Raw genomic sequence first — 26983 nt, forward strand, 5'->3', positions numbered from 1 at the left:
CGCAACAGGTAATGGTTTGAGCCTCTGTAACTGCAGATGGGCGCTCTGCAATCGTTTTCATCGAGCCTGGTATCAAGGTAAATGCGAAGTATTTTCGGGAAACTATTCTGGAGGTTGCGTTGAAGCCCTGGGCAGTCAAACATTTCGGCGACAGACCATGGACGTTTCAACAGGACTCGGCACTCGGCACAATGCTCGAGTGAACCAAGAATAGCTAAGCTCTCAAATTTACCAGACATCAATACGATGGATTATTTTCTTTGGGCCATTTTGGCGAGCAGGGTCCGAACTAAAAGAATGACGAATCTCGAGGCGCTGAAAAAAGCCATTGTCCGCAAGTGGACCAAAATACCTGCAAGTCACATTCGGGCAGCTTGCGATTCGTTTCTGGACCGTCTCAAAGCCATAGTCAAGGCAAAAGGTGGTGTTATCGAGCAAAAGTAGATTAATTCTTAGTTATGTATTATTTTCACACATTTTTTACTTTGAATTGAGTAAAAGTAATTTTCCAAACTAAATTTATATTGTAGCATTTTCAATTGGTTACACTTCGAGTGCCGGACCCTGTAATTAACCTCTCGTAAGTGCAAGGTGTAGAAGTAAAATTTTCCAGTTTGCGCGTGACCATCTAAATAGGACCCCAGCACTTTGAGGAGGAGAAAAGCGTACTCTTTGGTTACGAGGTAAAAATAAATTTATTTGGATCAGACGGCAGACTTTTTAAATCGTGCGAGATGAATACGGAGCTCAAACCCCAAAATTTGCAACCTATATTACTATAAAACACAGCGGAGAGAACGTTATGGTTTGGGCATGCATGTCATCAAATGGAGTTAGATATTCGACCTCTAACGAAGAAAGAATGAACAAATACAAGGTGTGTTCAAAAAATTAAGTAAATTTGTCTCAAAAAATATTTATTTATTATTCACCAATTTCTATTCTATCTCCTTCATAGTTGTCTTTCTCACGTGTACTAAACTTGTGCAAGCGTTTTTTCCAATTCTCGAAACAGTTTTGGTATGCACTTTTTGGTATGTCCTTGAGCTCTCTCAGCGGTTTTAATCTCCTCAATCGTCGCAAAACGTCGTCCTTTCATGGGTCTCTTCAATCTTGGGAACAGGAAAAAGCCGCAGGTGGCCAAATCTGATGAATACGCTGACTAAGGCATGAAACGGTGTTATTTTTGATCAAATAATCTCCCACAAGCAAAGATGAGTGAGCTGGTGTATTTTTCCCCGAGCGTTTTTTTTTTCGCATTGCTTCACGCAGACGGTACATAACTTCAAGTTAATACTCTTTATTTACCGTAGGACCTTGTGGTAAGAACTCCTGATGCCCTACGCCATGGCAATCAAAGAAAACAGTAAGCAAAGCCTTGACATTTGATCAAACTTGACTTGCTTTTTTAGTCTTGGCTTTCCTCGACTCTTCCATTAAGGCGATTGGGTTTTGGTCAAAATTCAGCAATTTCGAAACGAACTTCCCTGCCACATGCCCAAAATTTCCGTAAAGATATGCCGACAACCTCAGCAACTTCTCTAATTGTGTTTCGACGATTTTTCATAACAATTTTCTTCACTTTCTCAACATTTCCGCCGGTTGTTGATGTACTGGGGCATCCAGAGCGAGAGTCGTCATTCACATATTCTAGACCTTCTGTGAAAAGATGGTACCACTTATAAAAATTTGTTTGACTCAGAGTACTCTCACCGCATTCCACTGTCCACTTTTCAAGTGTTTTGAGCATTTAATTCCATTTTTTACAAAAAATTTGATGTAACTTCTTTGATCCATTTCTTCGATAGCAAAAAATTGACGGACACGCAAAACACTTGTCTTATTTATGCCTCTCACAAACAAACTTAACATGCGATATTGCTAAAACCGTGTACATATCTTCGAGACGAGTGTACCAACAAAAAAAATAATAATCGAATGTACTTAGCTCGCGAAATTTGAAAATTCACCATATTTTTTTAACACACCTCGTATGTTTATTTAAAATTTCTAACTTTTAACAAGATAACGACCGTAAGCACAAGTCCCAAATAATCACAAAAATTTGTGATCGAAAACAAATATAAAAATATATGGCATCTATATATAACAAATCTGATCTTAAAAAGGTGATTCTTGAAGAGTGGAACCAAATTAGTACAGAATACACAATAGCACTGTCTGACTCCGTGCCACGTATACCTGAGGTTGTAATTAATAATAATAATTTGAAAAAAATAGAAAGAAGTAGTTGATCTTTTATAGCTGTATCATTGAAGCTGCAGTGTGAGTTCTCTGCGTGTTTTTTTTTATTTTTTTGCATTACAGTAAAATGAGTGAACACTTTTTTGTATTTTATGTTGAGAAGTGAAATGAAATAAAACAAATGAATCATTTGCATACTCAGTTTCCCATTTTCGCAAAATGTTATGTATAGAACACTTAAAAAAAACTATATCTGTATCAAAAAAGGTGTGAGAGGCTGTATTATTAGAAATCCTTATTATATACAATCAGATAATTGTTGCTTACATCCTATATTGGTTGTTTGGCGAACTTCTCCTTTTATTCGTAGTGTGCCCCTTGATGTTCTCCCCCAAATGGAGGGACCTATGGGCGGTTTTTATGAGGAGCTTTTTCATGGCAGAAACACACTCAGAGGTTTGACATTGATTTCGGAGGGGCGACCACTATTAGAAAAACTTGTTCTATCATTTTGCTGTTTCATGCCCAGAGTTTCATACCTTAGCACTACCAAATGGTTGGCACGCGCAAACCCATTCGGCTACAGTGGCCGCTGATGATCTTAAAATAATCACGGTCGCTAACAGTGATCGTGCCACATTGCAATCCGACTTACACAATAACCAGAATTGATGCTAAATCGTTTGTCACTTAACATCACCAACATAAGCAAAAGATAAATAACCAAAATTTATGCTACATGTATTATTTCACAGCACGAGGGGAGGTTTTTAACCTGAATTTGGGTTTGGAATAATCGTCATACAACCTGTAATAACCCACAGTAGAAAAGACAAATTGAAACTCAAACCGTCGCCAGGCATCCAACCATATCCTTTGATGCTCTTTAAGATATCAGTAATAATCAAAAAACGAAGAAATGCACAAAGAGCACCAGAATTGGTCAAATCATATTTGACAGACATACAGTGCGTGGTAAAAATCGTTCACTTTGTTGCTATTTCAGGTGTCGGGAGCATCTTAAGTTTTTCCTTTTCGTATTACTTGCTCTTTGCGGATGATTTAGATTTTTTCTCCTCTCTTAAAGATTCAAGTGATGCTCAGAAGCTTGAACTCGACTTGAAAAATCTTCATCATTGCTGCATGAGATCGCATCTGTCTTTGAATATTAAAAAACCTTTTCATTTAACTTCTTCGAGGCGTCAGTACATTGCTAATGCATCCAACACCATTCCCAATATTGCATGTACATACTATAAAGTGTACTAGAGTTTAGGGACTTTGGAGTTTTATTCGATACGAAACTTTTCTGCAATGCTTACATTAATTTTATTTTTTCAAAATCGTATTCGGTTCTGAATTTCCTGATATTCATATCTGAATTTTCTGATCCGCATACCTATAAACTGCTGTTTACGACTTTTGTTCGGTCTCACTTAGGGTGAGTTTTTAACATTTGGGGGCCTTACGACCAACTTTCGATTAATAGAATAGACCGCGTTCAAAATATATTTCTTGAGCAGAAATTACGTTCCCCACGAGTTTAGTTCCCTGTTCTATCCTATAAGTTTCGGCTAAAGCTAATTAATTTAAAATCTATTGAAAAGAGAAAAACAATCCTTTCACATTCGTTTACTTTCAATGTTGTTAATGGCATCATCGACTGTCCAGGTTTGCTTGAGCGGAATATGTAGCTGTGCTACTTCACAAAGAAGTCTTCACAATTTTTACCCTTTTTATGGGGAAAACTTTAAGACTGAATTTGCGAGTAATTCACCTATTGCCCGCGCACTTTGAGACTATAATTCATTATTCAATTTCAGCTTGATTAGTTTAGCTTTATATGGAACTATTTTTGTAAAAATTTTTAATTTAGTATCTTAATATCGTAAATGTTGTTATTGTTTGCTAATATTTTAGTTGCCAAATTTGGCTTACTCTTCTTTTTATTTTTGTCTAATCTGCGAGACCAAAAATGTGACGAGAGAGTTGCACAATAATATCTGGTGACGTGACTACTCACTACCTTGCTTCAAATGCCAAACCATTTCCTTAAGTACTCTGACAAATCTTATCAGAATACGTATTTGTGATAAATACAAGGAATAAGACCGAAATTCCAGTTGCAAGATAACTAAACTAATCAATGCTTTAAGATTGCAGTCAAGCAAAACCATTGAGAGAAATTTGGAAAATCCGCACAAAAATTACGTCAGATAGTACTCACTCACCTTTTCTGCTTGGCATACTGTTTTATGATAATATAAAATATAAATTATCCACATATTAAAAAGAAAGCTTACTCGATAAATAGTAACTCTGTTAATTTATAAACTGAGATGATTGATAGTTAAGTTGAAAAGAAAAAAAACATATTTTATTTAATAATCTCAAAAAGTATAACTCTAGTAGAAGTAGAACAAAACTAGTTAACTAGTTTACGACTAAAACTTGTTCCTTGTGTTTCGTTCTCTCTGAACTCAGAATGGTAGTCACGCTTCAACCCATTCGGCTACGGCGGCTGCATGTGTTAATATTATTATTATATACGGCGGCCGCCGTCAAAAAATGAGTTGCATGCTGCTGAATGTGATCTTGAGGTATTTTGGCCCATTCTCGTATAATCGCTTTTTTCCGCGCATCCATACTCGCATATTTTTTCAGTTCTCACCTTGCTCTCCAAAATGGACCAGATGAAATAATCCATCGGATTTGCGTCTGGCGAATTCGAAAGCCATGTGTGGACGAAATGAAGTGTTGAACATGATTTTTTAACCATTCTTCGGTCACACGAGGTTTATGAGACGGTTCCAAGCCCTGCTGGAACGTCCATGGCCTACGACCGAAATGTTTGCGTGTCCACGGCTCTAAAGCCGCTTCTAAAACATTTCCCCGATAATAAGTCGGATTCACTTTGACTCCAAGCTGGATGAAAAACGATTGGAGAGCGTTCATCAGTGGTCACTGCGGCCCAAACCATTACTTCAACAAAACTGAGACGCAAATGCTTTTGATGGCTTATAACAATATACATATTGAACTGTCATTAGAACAATTTTGACGTTGATGTCATGAGCTGCTTTACAGATACCAGCAGTGTTAAGTTGGTAACACTTCATATCGTTCACCCGTAGTACTATACAAGGTGCATACGGTATTTGAGAACAGTTTGAGATCAAAATAATTGCTTCTGTTTTGTACAAAATTTAATGAATCCATAAAATCATTCAATAAAATTTCCTCTAACCTCCGCGATCCGAGTGTAGAAACGATTGCATGCCCGAATCATATGCTCCTTATTCCTACTGATATTAATTGCAGTTTTCAGAGAAGAAATAGTGTTGTGAGGATACTTCTTGGTTTCACACTCAACCTCGCCTCTTATATAGTAATATAGGAGATTAAGATCTGGGAAGTTAGGCGGCCACAAGTTCGGTCTTATGTGGCCATGGAAGTTTTCAGCCATCCAATCTTGTGTCACTATCGCTTTGTGTGAAGGAGCAGAGCTTTGTTGAACGATGTATGGACTATTCCACGTACACCATCAATCCAGGGTTTCATTTCTGTTTCTAGAAACTCCATTCACTCGAAATCTTTGAAGTGTGGTAGCACGACATGTTCTTTGTTGCTCCCAACACCGAAAACTATAATAGTGGCTGGAAACTTAATGTGCACTACAACAGTAGGATTTGAACATAGCCATCTGACATTCTGGTTACTTCTGCGGTTGCTCTTTTGGTAATGGTAAAAATTTTTTTGTTTTGTTTTATTTAGACGGCATTTTGATCAGATAACTTAGTATTCTCGTATTTGATCTGACATAAAATGTCTTCTTCGCATGGCTTAGAATTTATGCCGGAGGTCTTCACGGACAAAGCGGCGGTTAAGACCATCAGAAACATTAAACTTCCTCGCAAGGACCCTCATTGAGATTGAAGAGTCCTCGTCAATGAATTATACAGATCGGACAGGGTCTGAACGTTCCTCGAGTTTTGCATTTTGCAACAGAATCTCCATTGTCGCCTGATGCTTCCAAGTCACGGAGATTTTTAAATCGCTGCGATCGATTTGCACATATAGCGGTGATAATTGCATATCTGTTCATTTCTTGAAATGAAAAATTGTGGTTTTGGGAAGTTTAACCACTCATATGCACGTCCTCAACTACCGTATGCATCCTGTATATAACACATGGGCTGAAACGTCCCGGACCTAACACATAGATGGCACTAGATTTAATTTATGCATCTCTCAATTACTATATTACTAACCTTCGCTGTATTGGCTTATAGCGATAATACTTCAGCGGCAAAAAACTAGCTAAGCTTGATAAAAGAACTTATTATATAAGTCTGGCCACAGACGCTGAAAAGTTGCAACCGCGAACAACATGAGAAAACTCCAATCTCACCCAACACAAATCCGATTCTAAAAAACCTATTAGAAGCAAAAGCAACGACTATGACCAACCTCAACGGTGGAGAGAACATTGTGAGCATATCTTCAACGCAGATTCAAATGGGAAACTATATGTTGAAGAAGAGCATGCAAACAACCCTAAGCCTAACACGACAATATCCAGCATCACCCCTGCCATAGACGAAATTGTATAAAGCTGCAACTCATAAACTCAAACGAAGCAAAGCGGCAGGTGATGACGGGATCCCGGCTGAACTTTTTCTCACCGATACAGATACTAGCGCGTCGATTCTACATCCGCACATCGCTTCATCTTAGGAAAGCAAAACCTTCCCGACATCTTGGATGAAAGGCATTGTGATCAAGCTGCTAAAAAGGCTACCTTCGAGATTGCGGCAATTGCAGAGGCACGCAGCTCAACACTATTTATAAAATAGTCGCAACTATTATTTTTGACAGAACCGGTCGAAATTTCACTACGCGATGAACAAGCAGGCCTCCGTCCCCACCGGAGTTTTGTAGATCAAGCGAATCTCTCAGGATAATTATTGGTGTTCATTCATTTCCAGAAGGCTTTTAATACGATTAAGCGCACTGCAATATGGTCCTCCCTAGGAAAAAAAGGAGTTCCTACAACTATTGTGCAGATTATAAAGGTACTCTACTATACCTACACCAGAGCTAACAGTTCTTCACAATGGCACCACCAGCACTCCATTTAGAACAACATCCGAGTTAAAACAGGGATGCCCACTGTCGCCACATCTTTTCGCGGTCACACTTCATGAAGTGATGCAGTATGTTGCAAACAGGACTCGATTACGCTGACGATATTTGCGTGCTTTCACCCTGGCATTCCGACATGCAGGCCAAAATCGATTTTCTAGTCACCGCTGCACAAAACGTTGGTCTGGAAATAAACGGCAAGAAAACTGTAGCAATGCGAATCAATGATACAAATCCCACCAATATTGTAATCGTAAGTTGAAAGTTTCTGTTATCTCTGTGGCATAATTTGAACTAATGGTAGAGCTGTAGAAGACACAGAAACCCGTCTGCGTAAAGTTAGTTCAGCTTTTGGACAGTTGCAGCCAATTTGGAAAAGTAGACAAACCTCACAGAAATCTAAAATAAGAATATTCAACGTATGCGTAAAATCCACATTATTATTTGGCTGTGAAACGTGGCTGGTGTTGAGGAGCATTACGCAGAAACTACAAAGCTTCACAAATAAATGACTTCGGATTATATGTAAAGTTGTTGTCGGCCGAACACTATCGGAAATACGGACTTGTGGCAGATCACCGAGCAAAATCTAATGCAAAAGGTGATAAGAGTTCGTAAATGGTCATGGACTTTCTCGACACTCTCAGAAAGGACAGGGAAAGCATTATCAAAACAGTATTGGAATGGAAGCCACAAGAACACAGTCGATCTGTTCGACCACAAAATACTTGGAAGCGTTCTAACCTTCGTAAATCAGAAGCAGTTAACCAAACGTGGAATGACGCAAAGGGAAAAAGATTTAAATGTTTTGTTGAAGCCTTATGCTCCCTAGTGGAATAATACAGGAGTAAGAAAAAAAATTAACCTTCAAAAGACAGTTGCTAAAATTTCATGATATTCTATTTATTAGCTCGTGTGTTATTGTACTAAAAGTGACACTACTTTTGTTATTCTGACTCGAATTTCTCCCACATCCGCCGTATTCGCCAGATTTGGCTCCCAGCAACGACTGACGGTTCGCATACCTAAAACAATGTTCGCCGGTAAGAAATTTCGCTTGAATGAAGAGATTAACGCTGAAACTGAGGCCTATTTTGGGGCAGAGGATAAATCGTTCTACAAAAGTGGTATTGAAATGATAGATCGACACTAATTTTGAACAAACGTGTTTTCTTTGTTAGGCTCGGGACTTTTCATTCCATGTGTTATATATATATAATTGGCTCTATTCCTTTTATTTGGTGTTTGGAAAGCTCTTCCTTAATTTTTGGTGTGCGTCTTGATGTTGTTCCACAAATGGAGTAAGCTACAATTACACAGGCCGACAAAATTTAACCAACATTCAGACCCAGAAACCAGACTATATATTTCCGAAGGTTTATGATGCGCTGAATCCAAATCTGGCCTCAGAATTGCTCTATTAGTTTGAGTTTTCGAGACATCCTAACCTAAAAGTGCAAAAAACCCCATTTTTGCCCGTATTTGAGGTTATGTAGCCTTGCAGATGTTTTCTTTCACCAAAATTAAAGGATGGCATCTTTAAATACAATCCTTCTTTTTTCAAATGGCGTTTTGTTTGCTCAAATATCATTTTTTTCGCAGAGATATCGCATTTTGAAATTTTCATGTTTCGAAATTTTCCTACACCTGAAAATCAATTAAGATAACATAGACATGATATATTCGATTACTAATTAACTAATAAATTAATTTTAGTTATCAATCCGAATTTTGCATGGACAGAGAAGCAGATATTAGTTTAAATTATTTCGGATACTTTTCCTTGTAGACTAGTGTTATATGCCGCCTCTGAGCTGGAGATGGTTATGAGCTTTTCATGGCAGACATTGTTTGCCATTGTCTGCCGACTAGCGACTGCAATAAGAAAAAGAGAGGTTGTCTGTAAAGTCGGTTTACTGACGATAGTTTAACGTGATAACGTCATAAGAAAATACTGATTGAATGGTTGCATTTTTCAAAAGAAAATTTTGTACATACACATCCGAAGGTTACCCGGGTCCACGTTTTGACCTATATCTTGAGACCCTATCTACCAATAGGTATTCAAACTATACGGAAATCATCTTCAATACCTACTTAACAATGTGTGTAAGTTTGGTTTAATTCGGTTCAAAGACACGGCGGGTCCGCGTTTTGGCATATATTTCGAGACCCTAGTCATCAATTGGTATGAAAATTACCTCGTATTAAAGCACTTATCAACAGCTTTCATTTGATACCCATATTGTACATACACAGCCAAAGGTTACCCGGGTCCACGTTTTGACCTATATCTCGAGACCCCAGTCACGGAGCGGCATGAAAAATACTATGTACTAAAGCATTCACCAACAGCTTCAATTTGATATCCATATTGTACAAACACATTCTAGGGTCCACGTTTTGGTCTCTATCTCGAGACCCTAGTTACGGAGCGGCATGAAAAATACTCTGGACTAAAGCATTCACCAACAGCTTCCATTTGATACCCATATTGTACATACACATGCGAAGGTTACCCGGGTCCACGGCAAGGTAACACTAATGAGCAAGGTAACTACATATGAGCAAGGTAACACTAAAGAGCAAGGTAACACTAATGAGCAAGGTAACTACATATGACCAAGGTAACACTAATGAGCAAGGTAACGACACATTTTTTCGTGCGTGCAGCCTGTTAAATCGAATTATAAGACGTTATCACGTCAAAAACTTTTTGGATTTACTAGAAAAACGCATAAAAATGTAGGTGCCAAAACAATAAAACATACACATACATGTTATATTACAATATATATAATCGAATTGCTCATTTAATTGCATAACTCTTGCCTTTTAAGGGTCACGAAACGCCTTAATGTTAAAATTCTCTTGCCTCAATAGAAAGAGTTATGTAATAATTGATTTTTCTGAGTAAAGTTTTTAGTTTTTTTGTCAACATATGGCAACTCACAAAAAGGCAAATACACAAGTGTACACACACACGCATACTTAGCCCTCTGCAAATAGCTGAAAAGTTTTACTTCAAAAAAAATTAATGAAATGGCGTAACAAATATAAAATAAAAAAATGTTTGTCTTATTTTTTCATAAAAAGTGGAGCAAAACTACGAATTCTATTTGTAGTCATGTGCAGTTGGAAACCATTTATAAAAAACTTTTGGCCTTTATTACTTATTTTGGTCGGCTAGTTGGTTGGCACAGCCTGGTCGACTTGTTGACTCTTTGTTGGACTATTTGACTAGTTCAGTTAATGCAATGTTTTGTTTTGCCAGCAATGGCTGACTGCTGCTGTCAGTTGGGCTACAAAAGAGTTTTGCATTTATTTGCCGATCGTCCGTTGAAAACTCTGCTATGCATCGCTGTGCATTGTCGCTTTGCAAGTATTTTCAATTCGTGCTCCTTTTTCTTTAGTAATTCACTACATTTATGCTCATAAATAGTTTTCAAAATAAAGCCAACAATTCACATGGTGTAGACAAAACAATATGCGTTTTATTATTCTAGGAGGATGGTTTATGAGTAGCCGTACGTAGACGTATGGGGGATGAGCGCATGCAGAAGAAACGGCTGCTGAAATAAACTTTTTAGAGGCGCATAGAAACAAAACCCTTCATATTGCTTTGCCATGTTGTTGGCAGACTGAAAATCCATTATAGTAGTAAAGCGGCTCAAATAGGCTCAAAGACAGGTTCAGTTATGTATGTATATATATATAATTGGCGCTTACACCCTTTTTGGGTGTTTAGCCGAGCTCCTCCTCCTATTTGTGGTGTGCGTCTTGATGTTGTTCCACAAATGGAGGGACCTACAGTTTCAAGCCGACTCCGAACGGCAGAAATTTTTATGAGGAGCTTTTTCATGGCAGAAATACACTCGGAGGTTTGCCATTGCCTGCCGATGAGCGACCGCTATTAGAAAAATTTTTTTCTTTATTTTGGTGTTTCACCGAGATTCGAACCCACATTCCCTCTGAACACCAGCCCATTCAGCTACTGCGGCAGTTACATAATAATAATAAGACAAAACTTGACAATAAGGGATGAAACTAGCTTGCTGAGTTCGGGCCTAGAAGCAAACACTTTCCATCAAAGTTAGGTTTTCACGCTTTTGCAAATTTAAGAAAATCTTCAGCCGCCATGATTTTAACATCAAACCCAAAACTCATTTTATAAGGTGCGACGTATGGTCTGTACTTCCATACGGAGTGGAATGTTAGACACTGAAAGCTGCTGACATGAATCAAACGATTAGGCCATTCAGCTATTGCAGCACGCACGGTTTCCATGGATATTGACCTCGCTGCTTGAACCAAAGATTGTTTGAGACTTTCCAAATTTCTATGATTCTTCGGCAGGCCATTTTCTCGGATTCTGGCTACAAACTGTAGTCGCATGTATTCAGATCTGGACTTCCAATCGGCCAATCTTCTGCGGCCCTGAACCCAGGAATATTGTTTTTTAGCCACTGCTGAGTGGTTCTTGCTTTAAGGGCTAGAGGGAGATTTTACTGGAAGATCCAATGCTCTCTATTGAAGAAAGTATTGCTCAACTGCTTCACCACGCCTTCTTAGACATCCTCCTGGTACACTTATGCCTCGGTCTTAGCCACTTTTTCGCAGAAATTAAGAGAGGTAACGCCTTTACAAGACACTCCCCACCGAACCATTATGTGGCTAGATGGTGGCCACACTAAACCCTTGGAACAACATTTTTTCGTTTATAGAAGTTTTAACATAGACTTTGTTGTTTTGTTTATTAAAAACTTCTTCAAAAGTGAAAATAATTCTAATCTGTGAAAGTAATATGATATTTTTTTGGCTATTGACCGCGAATCACCGAAGAACTGCTTGCATCTGTCGAGTCCAATTTTTTTTTCAAACGCGTTCGAAAAAGATGATCAGTTGAGCGACGGAAGGCTTTCATGTGGAGATAAGCTCTAATTAGTTTTGGCATGGATCTAGTCGATACAATCATTTTCCTGGACATGATTTTCAACTTTCTAAGGGGAAGGAATAGGCTTTTAGCCTACACGTAAGATACTTATTTGCAAGCTATCAATGCTGATCCTCGTCATCCATCTATGAGGCTCAAAACGTAGAATAACACAGCCTACTCTCTATGTACAGAGATGTTTGACAATGGCGTAAGAAGTGACTCAGGCTGCTCTTAATATTAGTTTGAGGAAAAAGAAATCCATTATTTTCTCTATAGATGGCTGTAGTCATCGCTATCTCGTAAAGTAGCGATCAAACAATTTAAATTTTTTGCTCGGTATTCTATTTGTTTCATTTAGTTATGAGCTACAGGGTGTAACAATGGAAGCCATTTTACCGTTTTTCTCCGAGAAAGGTGAAAATGTAAGCCAGGCCGATGAAATTGTGAATGGTGCCGATACTGAAACAGCTAACGATACTATTACGTGCAAATTTGGTTTCGCCGATTCCATTCAGACATTTTTGATGTTAAAGAAAATGTTGATAATGTCGCCGAAAATATCGATACAGGGTACGTATCACTCAAGTTAATGTTTTTCGATAGTCAAAACAGCATGTACTAATAACTGTTCTTGCATTTAATTATTAAAAATAAAATATCAGCCGAAAGCCTCCGATGCTAGCGCTGCCCTACTTTCAGTTTGTATAATAATTTTATTGTTATGTAAACCTTTATAAAATAAAATTAAATTAAAAAAAAATAAAAATAAATAATATAAATATTTTACATACAAACTACTTTTGAAATTATGTATACCGATCCCACCAACTGCTCTCTTATTGTTCTCACACGTCGTTCTTTAATGCCTATTTCCCTACTTGTAAATGATTGTCTAATTTATTGAAAAAAAATAATAGCAAGGAGCCCGATTCGGCGTAAATAAAAATATAATAATAATAGTTTAACCTTCAGCAGCCCAGTGAAGCTACACAATCCGATTATTGTTTTGTATTTTGATATGCCCATTTGAGCTTATATGGCTCTCTAGCCTTCACTACAGCTCAACTATGTAAGAATCTCCAATCGTGAGAGTAGTTTTGGATGTGACGTAACAAGTGAATAAACAAGAAAGAGAGCGGCATTGTAGAGAAAATTTGATCGTGAATTGCAATAAAAATAAAAACCTATGCATCAATAAACTGGATATAAACATCTATAATTGCTGGCGTAGTAATAAGCTGATTCTGTCAGGTGTATTGAGAGCAGAATAGCGGTTCGCGAAATCACTACCTCCTGTATTTTCTCCACCGTGGAACTAGGGATATGCGGCAGAAGCTACACAATCACATAAGTAACGAAAAAAAATCATTGCTTTGAATTTTAATTTGCTATTTTAGCTTTATTGGCTCTCTGGCTCTGAATTTAGACTGCGGCTAACGATTGAGTTTTCAGAAGCGATATGTACCGCTTTGGAGAGAGAAGGATTCACGCTAAACGCTTGGCAGTTGGCATCAGAGCAATCCCATGTGAAGTAGTTCAAGTATTGTCATAAATATTGTGGATCTGATTGGACTGATTCGCAAATGGACTTATTATACCAGCGCGTATGAAGCGCTACGTAGAACCATTAATTTATACTGATCTGTTTGAATATAACTCGAAAAGCTATGGGCATTCCATCGAGCATAGTCTCAGATATTGATAAAGGAACATATTGCAAGATCTGAAGGGCTGTGTTTTTTAGAAATGACAAAGAAAAAACCATGTGCCCAGAACAAAAATTATTATTAAAAACATAATAATTGTTTAAATATATTTTATATTATATTATTACATATTTAAGTAGTATATTTAGTGATATTTACAATATAATATAACATAAACAAAATTATTAAAAATTGTTTTTAAAAAATTAAAAAAACATAAAAAAATGTTAAAAAGGACGGAAGATAAAGTATTTCACGAAAATTACCAACCTTAAAGGAAGGAAGCCCATCTACAGCCATTCAGTGCTGTTGATGTAGTGGAGGAGAAAAAAGAGCTGGAGAACTGCTTTAGGCTATTCCCAAAAGACACAGTAAGGAACCTCAAGTGCCTAGACGCCATCCCGGGACATAAAAGTATCACTTTAAAGTACTCTGTACCAAAGTTTTCAGCATTCAATAAATGTGAAAATTATTAGTTTGTTTTCAAAATGTTTTTTAATTTACTTTTTATATTTTATAGTCCAACCTAGGAATAAACAAATTTTTGTAAAAATTTACAATAATGCCCACTGGATCACTTGAGGTAGAATCACTCACCTGAATTCTTCTTCCGTAGCAACATCAGCCACGCCATTTAATAGGTACACCTCGTATTTTTATGTAATGCTTACGCATAGGGCTTTTTTGTTTTGTCTCAATTTAAATGCATACATAGGCATATATTTATGTATGTATGTACGCAATTTTCGAAATTTCTGTGCCTCTCAATACCTACTCGTACTTACCTACACATGCATGTAGATTCATTCTTATTCCTACGAACACTAAAAACAGTAATCGAGCACAATGAATCCTCAGTTTTATTTGCAAATTATTATTTTTCTTTTTCCAAATGTTGAAAAAGTTCTATAACAATTTCGCTTGTCATTGTTCTCCTTTGTCATTTGACTAACAACTAAAGCAACGAGACAGGCGTGGATGCTTTGTTTGCGCATCTAATTTCTTGTATGTATGTGTGAATGTGTGTGTGAGTGCACGGAGCTAATAAGTCATGCCTGTAATTAGTACTTACATATTTAACCCACTTTTTTGGCAAATAATTTCGGCAAACAATGACAATGCCCTAATGAGAGTTGCGTTTAATTAAAAATATCCATTTTTGTCGGATCTCATTTTTACCAGAAATAGTTTCGGATTTTTAATATCTAACTAGTCTATTAACACACCAAATATGTATCGTAAGCGCAATAGCGCGTATATGCTTACAATGTTATGGTTGCAAGTCTGAAGGGGCGAAAGCGCATGACTCAATGTGCCAGCCTTATCTCTTTCGATAGTAGACCAACTCCATTAGAATTATTTGATTATCAGCTTAGACGTGTTTGTGATAATTTAATATTGAATTAAATCACATCCACTCATATAATATATCAATACATTTTTATTTACATACTTAGCTTATCGCCCTGCAATCCTTGTATACAAATCAGATTCATGTGAAACTTGTACGATGTAGGGGCGTAGTCATAATTTCATATGGCGTAGGGGCGTATTCATAGTCATATTTCATTCTAACTCTCAAGTTGAAACAGTATTGATGGATCATTTCATGGAGCGTATCATTTTGAAAGTCTTTGTCACGTAATATACGTTTGGCCGATTTCGCAACTTCACAACAACCAGCCTTAGGAAGATAGATGAAATGGTTGAAGTACCAGTCTGACACTCCGAAAGTAGCACTAAAACACCTTGTTGATGCCATTATGAAGAGCAGCATTTTTTTCTGAGTCCTCCGTTTGTTGTACTGGCGCCACAGAGTTTTCGAAATAGCACACGAGGAAATGCTTTTTTCAGATAAATAAATTGTGCTATTCCCCTTGAACAATTGTCAAGGGATGCCGATGACCGGGTCGGAAACCTCTAAGGCTAATTCAGTCGACCCCTTCCAGGCAAGCTACTCAGCTATTTGATTTCCCTCTATGTTCCTATGTCCTGAAACTCAGATCAGAGAAATGTTACCTGCACACCCAAGAGATTTGATCGCCTCCTTACAGGAGTTGACAAATTTGGATCTGCATCATAGCGTCGCAGCTTGAATATCGGAAAAAATGTGAATATCTCCCTTGCTCCCACGTTTCCTAGCATACTGCATACCTGCAGGATCGCGAAGACTTCTGCCGGAAAAATATCAGCAGTGTTCGACCGTTTCAAATAAATAAAGTTAGGTAAATTGGCCGATTTGGAAAGTAGAGCTACCAGCTTCGGTACAGGTTTTTTTCCTCGTTTTAATCTTCCCTACTTGGAAAGTTTACTCTGGCATGACCCTGTAGTTTGCGTATAGAGAGATATGTACGGCGTTTTGAAAAACACGGTGTTAACTGCCCAAAAATGCTACTATGTCTTTTGAGAGATTGCCTCTAGAGCTCAATTTCCTTTAACCTGATTGTACTTTGAGCAGCGAATAAAATATCGAAGAAAAAATACATAAAGGATAGCACTGGGACATACTCGGGTAATGCCAATACAAGCAATGCTTTTCGCCCTCCACAGTTGAATGTTATTATAGCCCTTCCAAAGAACTTCTCACCAAGTCAAACATTCGTACGGTAAAATTGGCAGAACCATTACGTTGGATATGAAAAAAACGGCCTGTTGCTTGGGTCCCTATTTTTTGCTGCACATAGATTTGCAGGACTACAAAGCGATACTAGTAGTCTTTACCCGATTTTCAATGTGTGGCTTCCAATGGAGTTTGGATGCCTAAGATACCTAGCTTCCGATGAAAGCGGCAGAATTTATTTATAGGTATTTTCTGGTAAATAACATTATCAGCTTTTGGTGGTACGAATGAAGATGTCAAATCTCATATTGGTAAAGCTAGAGTCGCCTTTGGAGCCGTCGAAATGAATATAAGGCCCCAAAAGAGAATTGGGACAATCTAAAAACGCGAAAACAGTGATGCATTGCACGAAATGCATTGGAGTGGAACTCTCTCACGAATGTTAATCGGAAGCCTGGTAATCCAAGGGAAACTGGGAGGCGGACAGTTGAAAGGGAAGCTGGAAGCACAGAAAAGAGTTGGAATCAATTAAAATGCATTGCCAAGAATCATACAAAGCGGGGCGCAGGCGTGTCACACGAAGAATTCAGGACCTGAAGAAAAAGAAAAAACCATTTTATCAGAGTTGACGCAGAGTTTATAAGTATTCCTCTCTGCAAATGTTGGTAAAGTTAGAAAGTGCCAGGCAGACCTCACGCTCATTACTCTGGTATAAATATTGTAGCCGACTTACTCAATGCTTTAATATCCCTTTAATGAATTTATCACGGAACTTGTAGGTATGGCTCGAAACACGATTGCCTAGCTTAGTACGCACAAATCGATTATCTAATGGGCAGTTAAATGGCTCCATGCGTCAAATTTGCTGAACCAAACGTCAATCAAGCTCATATCTCCGATTTAGTCCACAAAATATCGCCCGAAATGGCATTTCCAACAATAACAAAAGATTAAAAACATTTTAGCCTTTAATAAGAATACTTAAAAAGCTTTCCTCCTATTGCTTTGTTTTTAAACACTGAACCATATTTGCAGAAAGTTGCGGTTTAGGCATTTGAGAGAAAATATCGGATATTTTAGAAAAAAGTTCTTCATATATTCAAGAATACTTAAGTATGCATTTTTGAATTTATCTGTGGAATGCGTTTTTCGTCTTAAAAAAATTTCAAATAAGAGTATATGCCATTTTTCAAAATATTTCTTCTTCGTTGGATACACCAAGTGAAGCCAAGCCTTCTCCACCTGATCTTTCCAAAGCAGAGGAGGCCTTTCTCTTCCTCTGCTACCACTAGCTGGTACGGCATCGAATACTTTCAGAGCCGGAGCATTTGTATCCATTTCGACAGCATGTCAAAGTCAACAGCCGCTCTTAATTCGCTGCGCTATGTCTATATCGTCGTAATGGTCATACAGCTCATTGTTCCTTTACCTGAGATATTTGTCGTCGCTAACGTATAAAGGTCCAAAAATCTTCCTCAAAATCTTTCTCTCAAACACTCCAAATGACGCCTCATAGGATATTGTCACCTTCCAAGCTTCTGCGCCATACGTTAAGACGGGCATGATGAGGGCTTGTAGAGTGTTAGATGATTCGATGCAGATGATTCTTCTGTATATGGTCCAAGCAGCTCACAACTTCCAGGCTTAGCTTCCGCGACTTATCAAATGTGAGAAGACAAGGCAAAATAGCTGGTTGTGCGCTGGGTTTGGGCCTTGCCATGTAAAAATATTTGTTAGAAATGTTGGTATTATTTTTTAAAGTGAAATATCTTCGGTGCTTTTTAACATTAACCATAACGTTGCGCGTTAATGGAATCCCAATATAAGCTTTCAGAGATTACTGTTCAATCGGAAATCACTGGAGTATGTTTTTCAAAACTGATAAAGTAAAAATCAAGCACCCAAAAATTTTGAAGAATTTTATTTTATTCCAAAATGTAAAAATTTATAAAAAACCGAAGATATTTTACTATTAAAAACGTTACACCAAGGCCTACAAATACACCAATTTTCAGAAAAATGTACGGCAATGTTCAATATAATATACTTGCATCACTCGACATGGAATCTTTTTTGAAACTTTAGCAACCATAAAAAATATAAAAAGATGTTTCCCCGTTTTTCAATTATTATACTTATACATGACTCTTTCGCTGATTACCCATATCACATTGCAAACGCCAATGAGTGTCAGTTGTTTAGCGTGAAGGCCTATCTTTAGAATGCATTACCTCCCACCGGCGTCAAAAATTCAGCACAGCGATAGTCTACTTAGCAATTAAAGCATTTCACATTTACATTTCGCCAAAAAATGCCACAAAAGGGTGACAACAGAGCAGACGAATTGTCGGGAAATTTCCATAAAACCTGGAAAGCCCGCTACTTAAACTTATAATTTATTGCAAGAATTATATGAGAATGAATTTTTATCCCATACGCGTGTTGTTGGATGGTTTAGGCATTTCTTCGAGAAGGCGTTGACTTTGATTCCCACTCCGGTCGGAAAATATTTAAAAAAAGAGGTTACTTGACTTACTCAGACCGATCTGAAGGTCAAGCTATTAGTCAACATTTCCACTTTGGCATGCTTGCTGAACTTCGGCAAAGAATTAACGAACAATAACCCGAACTGTGAAAGTCAAGTTAAGATTTTTTCAACTCAGCTCACTGAGCCTAGCCTTTTAAGAAGTTTTGAGGGGCAACTCCCGGTGTTAGAACATCCGCTTTACTTGTGGTATTTTATACCGTTCGCTTTCTAGCGGTTTCCTAATTGGAAATTCGCATCATAAAAGGAAGAAGACTTAGGTCAGTCAAAGCTATGCAAGAGAAAGCCACCTGCGTGCTAGGATAGCTGACAGAAAAGCTACTACTTCAATGAAACTATGTTGTAGAGAGAGAAGGTTAGGTTTTCGTGGTTATCGGTTTAGAGTAGCCAAGTAACTTAGATCATGTAGGTCCGTTGTGGTACCACTGTGTAACACAGCAACCTTACCGTTTATTTTCATGGAACCAGTTAGAATTTTAAAACATAGAATAGGTTTTATTCAGACACCAGATAGTTCCGAGAGAGAGTCAAAATGGTATTTTTCCCAACAACCTTGCTCTACTTCTAGCCAAGCCTGGATAGTTACAAAGTATGTGCTCTACTGTTTTTTCCTCTTCCTCGTCTCTACAACTTCTGCAGTGCGATAATATTCCGAGCCTAACGGCCGCCGTAGCCGAATGGCCGTGACTACCATTCGGAATTCTAAGAACGTAGGTTCGAATCTTGGTAGAACATCAAATGAAGAAAAACATTTTTCTAATAGCGGTCGCCCCTCGGCAAGCAACGGCAAACCTCCTTCTGCCATGAAAAAGCTCTTCATAAAAAATCGAGATCTACGGCACAAATAGAAGGAGGAGCTCGCTCAAACACCCCAAAAGGGGTGTACGCGCCAATTACATATACATATATAGAAGCCAGTGGCCGGTGACGCAACCCACGACCTTCGAGATGTTTTCTCTTGAGAGACTAAGCAACTCTCCTGATCTGCTCTTATCTATTTGCGGACAAATTAGCCTGGTTGTAACACAATATTTTCTTCTTCCCACGATCTATTAACCTTAAATGCGAGTTGCCATAGGAATCCCGATATTGCTTCTGTTTTCAAGCGGTGAAAAATTAGTACCCATTCTGGCTAGCTTATCCGCCCTGCAATTTCCTTCAATATCGCTATGCCCCGGAACCCATATAAGGCTGATCTTGAAGGCGGTGCTAATATCATTGCCAGACATTCCTGAACAACCTTTGATCTCAGTATAACTGTCTCCATTGATTTGATGGCCGCCTGACTGTCTGAGAAGATATTATCATAGTTTTTGTTACGGCGTGTGTATTAAGGTACACCGTTACCTCCTTTATGGCTAAGATTTCTACCTGGTATATGCTTCAGTAGTCAGTAGTCGGGCAGATAATTGCAGCACCAATTCTTTTGAAAGAACTCCATAGCCTACTTTATTCTCTAGCTTAGATACATCCATGTAAAAATTTACTTGCCCTCTTTTCCATGGTCACTGAGCTTGCGGCTTTCTGCTTTGAAGAGCCCGTCAAAGATGGGTTTTGTGAAAAAGTAGCCGATTTTATTAAATATAGAAGCGTGACTAAGTCGCCGGGTCTTCCATAGAGAGAGAATTGGTTTGTTTAAAATATGGAAAGTGATAATTAAAAAAATTAAATAAATAATTGGCGCACACACTTCTGTTATGTGTTTGGCCCAGCTTCTCTTCCTATTTGTGGCGTGCGTCTTGATGTTGTTACACAAATGTGATAATACTTATGAAAAAAATACTTTTTCAACATCAGTCCTGTTACATATTAACAACTCCTCGTATATACCAAGCTTATAAATGGTCTTTCAAAAGTGACGCCTAGATGTCGGTAGTAAATAATAATTTCTACACGGGACCTTTTTTATGTCATCCTTGACGACAGTTCAAAGGTTGGTGAAAAAATTTCAAGCAACTGGTTCTGTTGAGTATAAAAAAGAGCTGATAGATCAAAAACTGAACGTTCTATTAAGAATATCATCAATGATATCTCGACACTCTCAACAATTAGGCATTCATGAATTGACGGTTTGCTGAGTTTTACTTATCGACTTGCTCGAGGTGAACATTCAAATGGAGTAATTTTTCACAAATATGTATAATAATTATTAAGGAGGTATTCTAGTGTAGAGGCATGAATTTCACCCGGTTATTAAAACGCTGTTTATCATCCATTTTTGTATCATTTGTTTATTGATTATTAATTACTTCTTTAAAAACTGACCCAAAACAAAAAATTAAAATGGGCAAAATTATGCGCAGTCAAAGTAGGAGGTCCAAAAAAAAGCGGGTCTCCATGATTCCAACCCTCGTAGTGAACTGAAAAATAAAAGCTAAACGGATTCTTATTTATTACAGATGCCGCTATTGAATTAGCCTTGGAAAAGTTAAACACAATTCCAATTTTTTTAAATTACTAAATGAAAACTTAGAGTTTTTAGCTACGGTCATCCGATGGAGTAATATATAAGGAACATCCTCCCTCAATTTGAAGTAAATCGGTCCATTAGAACTCGAGATATCCCTACCGCCAGCTCGAAAAAAGTAGTTTTGACAAAAACGCGTTCAAAGTTTTCAGACAGGGCGGATCGGAACCGATGCCATGTCACCAAAAATGCTATAACTCATGAAATAATAGGAATTTTAATAAATGCTCTTAATGGCATATTCTTAAATGTATAAACTTTGAAAACAAAAAATTTGGATTTTTTTTTCAAAACTCTACACTAGAAGAGCCCTTAAGAACCGTATTTTGATAAAAAAAAGATGAAACCTGAAAGAATTGAAATTGTTACCAGTTTTATTTCAAAGCAACACTTTGGCACGTCTTTTGAAGGACCCTTTATTTGCACATACTGCGCTCACGGCGATGATTGACTGCTTGGATGGCTTTGATAAGTCCGGCATTTCTACCAGGCCTTTGAGTATTAATGCGTTGGGTATAGAGATTAGCCTGCTATAATATAAAATATCCGGTTGTAAGCGCCTCATTTGCCAAGGAATTTCTGCTCCAAAGCACACTTATATACATATATTTTATATTTATATTATTTTATCGCCAATAAAAATGTCATTTGTATTCAATGAAAGTGATTACAACACCTCAGTAAAGAATATAAATTTGTCTCCACTTCAGATTCTATCTAGGCCTCACAGCCCACTGATAAAGATGCTTGCGATTAGATGTATCGGCAGCCATACAAATTTGTACAATTCGAAATCAAAGAATCAAATAGTCTGCGCCCATGAAGGTGTTGTGATTTTTATTGCACCGAAAAATATTAAAACATTGAAAGATAACAAACAAGAGGGTACTGTAAATATGACTATCGGAACATTCAAGCTTGTAAATTAGTGTGTCCGTGCGCATGTTTTTGAGTAGACGTGTATTTTCGCACTAGAATGCCTCAACTCACTATAAAAGCTAACTGTAGCAGTTGGCAGTTTTCAATAGGTAGTTAGATTTCGTAAACGAGTGTTAAAATGTTATTTAAACTGTTTGTGACAGTAGCTTTGTGCTGCACCGCTGTGCTCGGCGAGCTCACCAGCTACGAAGGGTGAGTAACATTGCGAATTGTGGATCGAGTAAGGATAAACAAAAATATTTGCTTTTGCAATAGCTATAAGATCTACGAAATTACTGCGCAAAATGCTGCTCAACAGGAACTTCTACAGCAATTAGCCGAGAATGAGGCCTACGATTTCTTCACCCTACCACGCATGTTGGGACTTTCTGCACGTGTGATGATTTCACCGGAAGATCAGTTAGCGTTTGAGCGAACTCTGCAGTCATCTGAAGTGAAATATGAAGTCATTAATGAAAACTTCGGTGAAACCGTTGCCACAGAACGCATGCAAAACAACTTTTTCCGCAATCTACGCAGTTCCTCATCGCGCAGCGTTTCGTTCACTGCCTACCAGCGTTACGCTAGCATCGAAGCTTATCTCGATCAATTAGCCGAAGACTACCCAAGCAGAGTTTCACTTAAGACCATTGGTAAGTCGTATGAAGGACGTAACTTGCGCACCATAACAATCACCAATGGCGATGGGATTGTCAACAAGAAAGTAATTCTGCTCGACGCTGGTATTCATGCACGTGAATGGATCGCTCCTGCTGGAGCTTTGTATGTTATCCAACAGCTGGTGGAGAACTTTGCTGAAAATTCGCACTTATTACAAGACTACGATTGGGTTATTCTACCTGTTGTCAACCCCGATGGTTATGAATATACACACACCAATACACGCATGTGGCGTAAAACACGTCAGCCAATAACTTTATTATGTACGGGTACCGATGGCAATCGTAACTTTGACTACCATTGGGGTGAAGTGGGCGCTTCCAGTTTGTCGTGTGCCGATACCTATAAGGGCAAGACCGCCTTTTCCGAGCCCGAGACTAAAGCTCTGCGCGATCTTATGCTCACATTGACCGGACGCGCAAAATTCTACCTCACTCTACACTCGTACGGCAACTATTTGATCTACCCATGGGGCTGGACATCGTAAGTATACAATGAAATACTGTTTTTTTTATCTTTTACATTCAAAATCAATTTTAGTGACCTTCCCGACACCTGGGCTGACATTGATGCCATTGCTCAAGTCGGTGCAGATGCTATAAAGGCAGCTACTGGAACCGATTACACAGTGGGCAGCTCCACGAATGTCCTGTATGCTGCTGCTGGTGGTAGTGATGATTATGCCTTTGCCGTGGCTAAAATTCCAATTTCAATAACCATGGAATTGCCTTCTGCTGGTAATGGTTTCGATCCAGCACCAGCGAAGATCCTCGAATTGGTTTCCGAAACCTGGGTCGGTATTAAGGCTATGGCGGAAAAATTGGTGGAAACCTATTAAAATGTTGAATTATACATATTTGTTCAACTGAATGGGATGGAAAAATGATGCAGAGTAATTTGCTTGTAAATAAATAATTTTATTCATTTATGTAGAACAAAGAGCTTGTGGAGAGGAATGGGCTACAATTTTATGCTGCTCAAGGTCGAAAATCTATTTTTAAAGGGAGCACTCCTTCAGAAATGATAGAATAACATATAATTTCTGAAGAAGCTGTCTAGATGAGAATTTTCATAATCAGCAAATTTTCATACTTTTTATTCAGAATTTTCAAAAAAGATTCGGGTATGCAGTTTTATAGTAATTTTTTTTTTTTTGTTGGGACAACTAGCCCGTACAGCACTCAGAGAACATTCAGTCCATTGTACTGCACTCGGGTTCCCTTTTTAATTTTCTTTACATCTACCCGACCTTTGAAGAAATCCGAGTAGATCTTGTGGTGCCAAGAGGCCAAGGTGGTCGCTTCTTAACACATCAGTACCATAGACCTCAAGCGAAGGCCGTGCAGATGCAATGAAAGTGGTTGGCCGTCTCATTCTCCTTCCCAGATGCTGGGCAGAGTGTACTGACTGAAATGCCTGCCTTTTCCATGTGCTTCGCCCATAGAAAGTGGCTCGCCATCAGTCCAACCAGCTACCTATAGTCCCTGCTTCAACAATCCTAACATCAGTTTTGTCCATCTGCAGCCTCTCTCAACTTGCCAAGCCGCTTGTGGCTTGAGGTAACTCATTTGCTAATTGCTTTGCTTTGATGGCTGCAGAAGAGAGTAAAGTTTCACGTAGCTCGAAAATCGCATTGTTTTTTATTATTATTATTAATTTTTTTTTTTTGTTGCTGCCAGTCTTATAAATTTTCTCCACATAACAAATGCTCAACATTTTGTTCATCATCATCATACCAATAGCAGCTCGGCGTTAGCCACTGCTTTATTCACAATCGCGTCGATCTTATTGGCGACGTTCCACGCTTTTTACTGTCCATAGTAAGCGAGTTGAAGGTTTGGTTCGTAATTCTGTTTTCAGTCTGCAGCCTGCTAAGGTTTACACCCAGGTATTTAAAACTTTCCACTTTGTGAAAAATATATGGGCGACCTCCAGGCCGCCAAAGCGTATGGCACTTAAAGACCTAGAAAGGTATTTTTTATCATCGAAATTAACTTTAAGGTCGATTAGCTTTACTTAGTTACCAGCTCCAGCGTACAGTCAGCAAGTGCGCGTTGGTTTCTCACAACGATAGCGACTTCATCAGCATAGCCGCAGATCTGAACGCTTTACATGAAAATGGTAGCTCCAGGGTCGATACCGCTGATAAGAAATATGTCTCCTTGTTTCCCACCTGTGGCAATATCCAATGAGGCTGAAGTTGTTCCCTGTCTCACCACCTTAGATGTTGTTCCTGCCAGAGTCATTGATACCAATAACGCGAGTTTCTTTAACACTCCTTGCCGACGAAGTATTAAAGGCAGTTTGTTTCAATCAATGATATCGAAAGCTTTTTTAAAATCCACAAATATTTAGTAAATGTTAAGTTCGTTTTCATACGGTACGCTAGACAGGGCTAGTCCCCTCTACAACACCTACACAACGAGGCCCAGATGCTCCCTTTGAAGGAGCACAACAAACTTCTCAGCAAGCAGTTTTTGCTAGAGTGCTACCGCAGGTCTCACCCGTGTAGACACCTACTTCAACCTGAGACTCCTCCCAGACACGTCAGGAGGTGTCTCCCACGCCGATGAGATCCAAGACAAAACAAATCGACAATTAATGAACCGGACAGTATTTAGATAGACACTAAATGACTTTCATCAGAAAACACTTACCACCTTCTTAAGCTCCCAACCCCCGAGTAACGTTATCGGAGTTCAACCACCATCCATTGCAGTTAAACAGCTCGAGCTACCTCGAGATGCCCGCGTTACCTTGGCACCCCGCTCGACACTAACCACTTTTTTACATTCCCCATTAAACCCACTCACCTAACACCCCTCTCCCTCCGGATGCAACCTTTCGAAACAGCAAGCTTCCTGGGCCGACCGTTAGATGAGCTAGACGAAGATGAATTTCATAATATAGGGTTGAGTATGCTACTACAACGACAACAACTGTGTTCATACAATTTTTCAAAAAGTTAACACAGTACAAGTCAGTAGGATTACAAAACATTGCCACCGGATTGTTTCCCTCGACGAGTAAAGTAGTGAAGACTTTATAGGCCGAGTTTCAAAGAAAGATACCTCTGAAATTGTTGCAATGGACATTTGATGGACGTGGAAGGAAACAATCAACACCGCCAGAAATAATTTTCTAAAATCAACAAAAATTTTGAATCAGTTGTACTTGGACTTTTATATGAAACACTGAGAGTTTTTTCATTAGTCTGCCAGTATGCCACGGATAAATATTTTATTTACATTTTATTGAGAGCCGCGACAAATATAGTCAACTTGAATTGCGCAGAAATTTGATCGATTAAAATTTCCATTGAGAAGTAAATTTTTTTTATTTCATATTGAAGAAATTGTGAAGATCTGTTAGGTAAGTACTAGCATAAATTGCTTGAGATCAATGAACTATGGAACAAAAAACGACACGATCTTCGAAACAAAAACATTGATTTTTCATGCCTTAAGATCCGATTGTACATGCCGAAGATATGACGAAGAAAGTTAAATGATCAAACCTGCATTGGGCAATATAAAAGTTTGTTAAAATAGTTATACTATTATACTATAAAAATTTCCCTTTAGTAAAAGTTTGGCGAGCTTGTATTACTGGTACTAGAACGGGATGCTTGAGTCCAATGAGGTTTGGAACAAGAAAACTTGTCTCCATATGAAAAAAAAATATATATGCCACATTTCAAGACTCGAAAATATCAAAAATAAATTGAAAAAATCAACCCCAATAAAACAAAAAAAAACTTTTCTTTGAAAATTACCTATGTAAATAATTACCCAAAATTCTTAAAGCTTATGGAGATTTT

General features: G+C 38.2%; 1 protein-coding gene across 1 annotated transcript; it reads left to right on the top strand.

The window, feature by feature from the left end:
* Positions 1-22507: 22507 nt before the first annotated feature.
* On the top strand, positions 22508-24091 carry LOC128860108 (carboxypeptidase B). Its single transcript, XM_054097371.1, has 3 exons — positions 22508-22695; positions 22759-23646; positions 23704-24091. The coding sequence occupies exons 1-3, from the start codon at positions 22622-22624 to the stop codon at positions 23999-24001; spliced, it is 1260 nt and encodes a 419-aa protein (XP_053953346.1). The 5' UTR covers positions 22508-22621; the 3' UTR covers positions 24002-24091.
* Positions 24092-26983: the final 2892 nt, after the last annotated feature.

The sequence above is a fragment of the Anastrepha ludens genome, chromosome 4 (assembly GCF_028408465.1).
Source record: "Anastrepha ludens isolate Willacy chromosome 4, idAnaLude1.1, whole genome shotgun sequence".
NCBI classification, from domain to species: Eukaryota; Metazoa; Arthropoda; class Insecta; order Diptera; family Tephritidae; genus Anastrepha; species Anastrepha ludens.

Bases quoted from the DNA above. Each gene is read 5' to 3' on its own strand.
- LOC128860108 (XM_054097371.1), top strand. From the start codon at position 22,622: ATGTTATTTAAACTGTTTGTGACAGTAGCTTTGTGCTGCACCGCTGTG. The intron at 22,696-22,758 runs GTGAGTAACATT...CTTTTGCAATAG, and splicing joins GAGCTCACCAGCTACGAAGG to CTATAAGATCTACGAAATTA. The intron at 23,647-23,703 runs GTAAGTATACAA...AATCAATTTTAG, and splicing joins TACCCATGGGGCTGGACATC to TGACCTTCCCGACACCTGGG.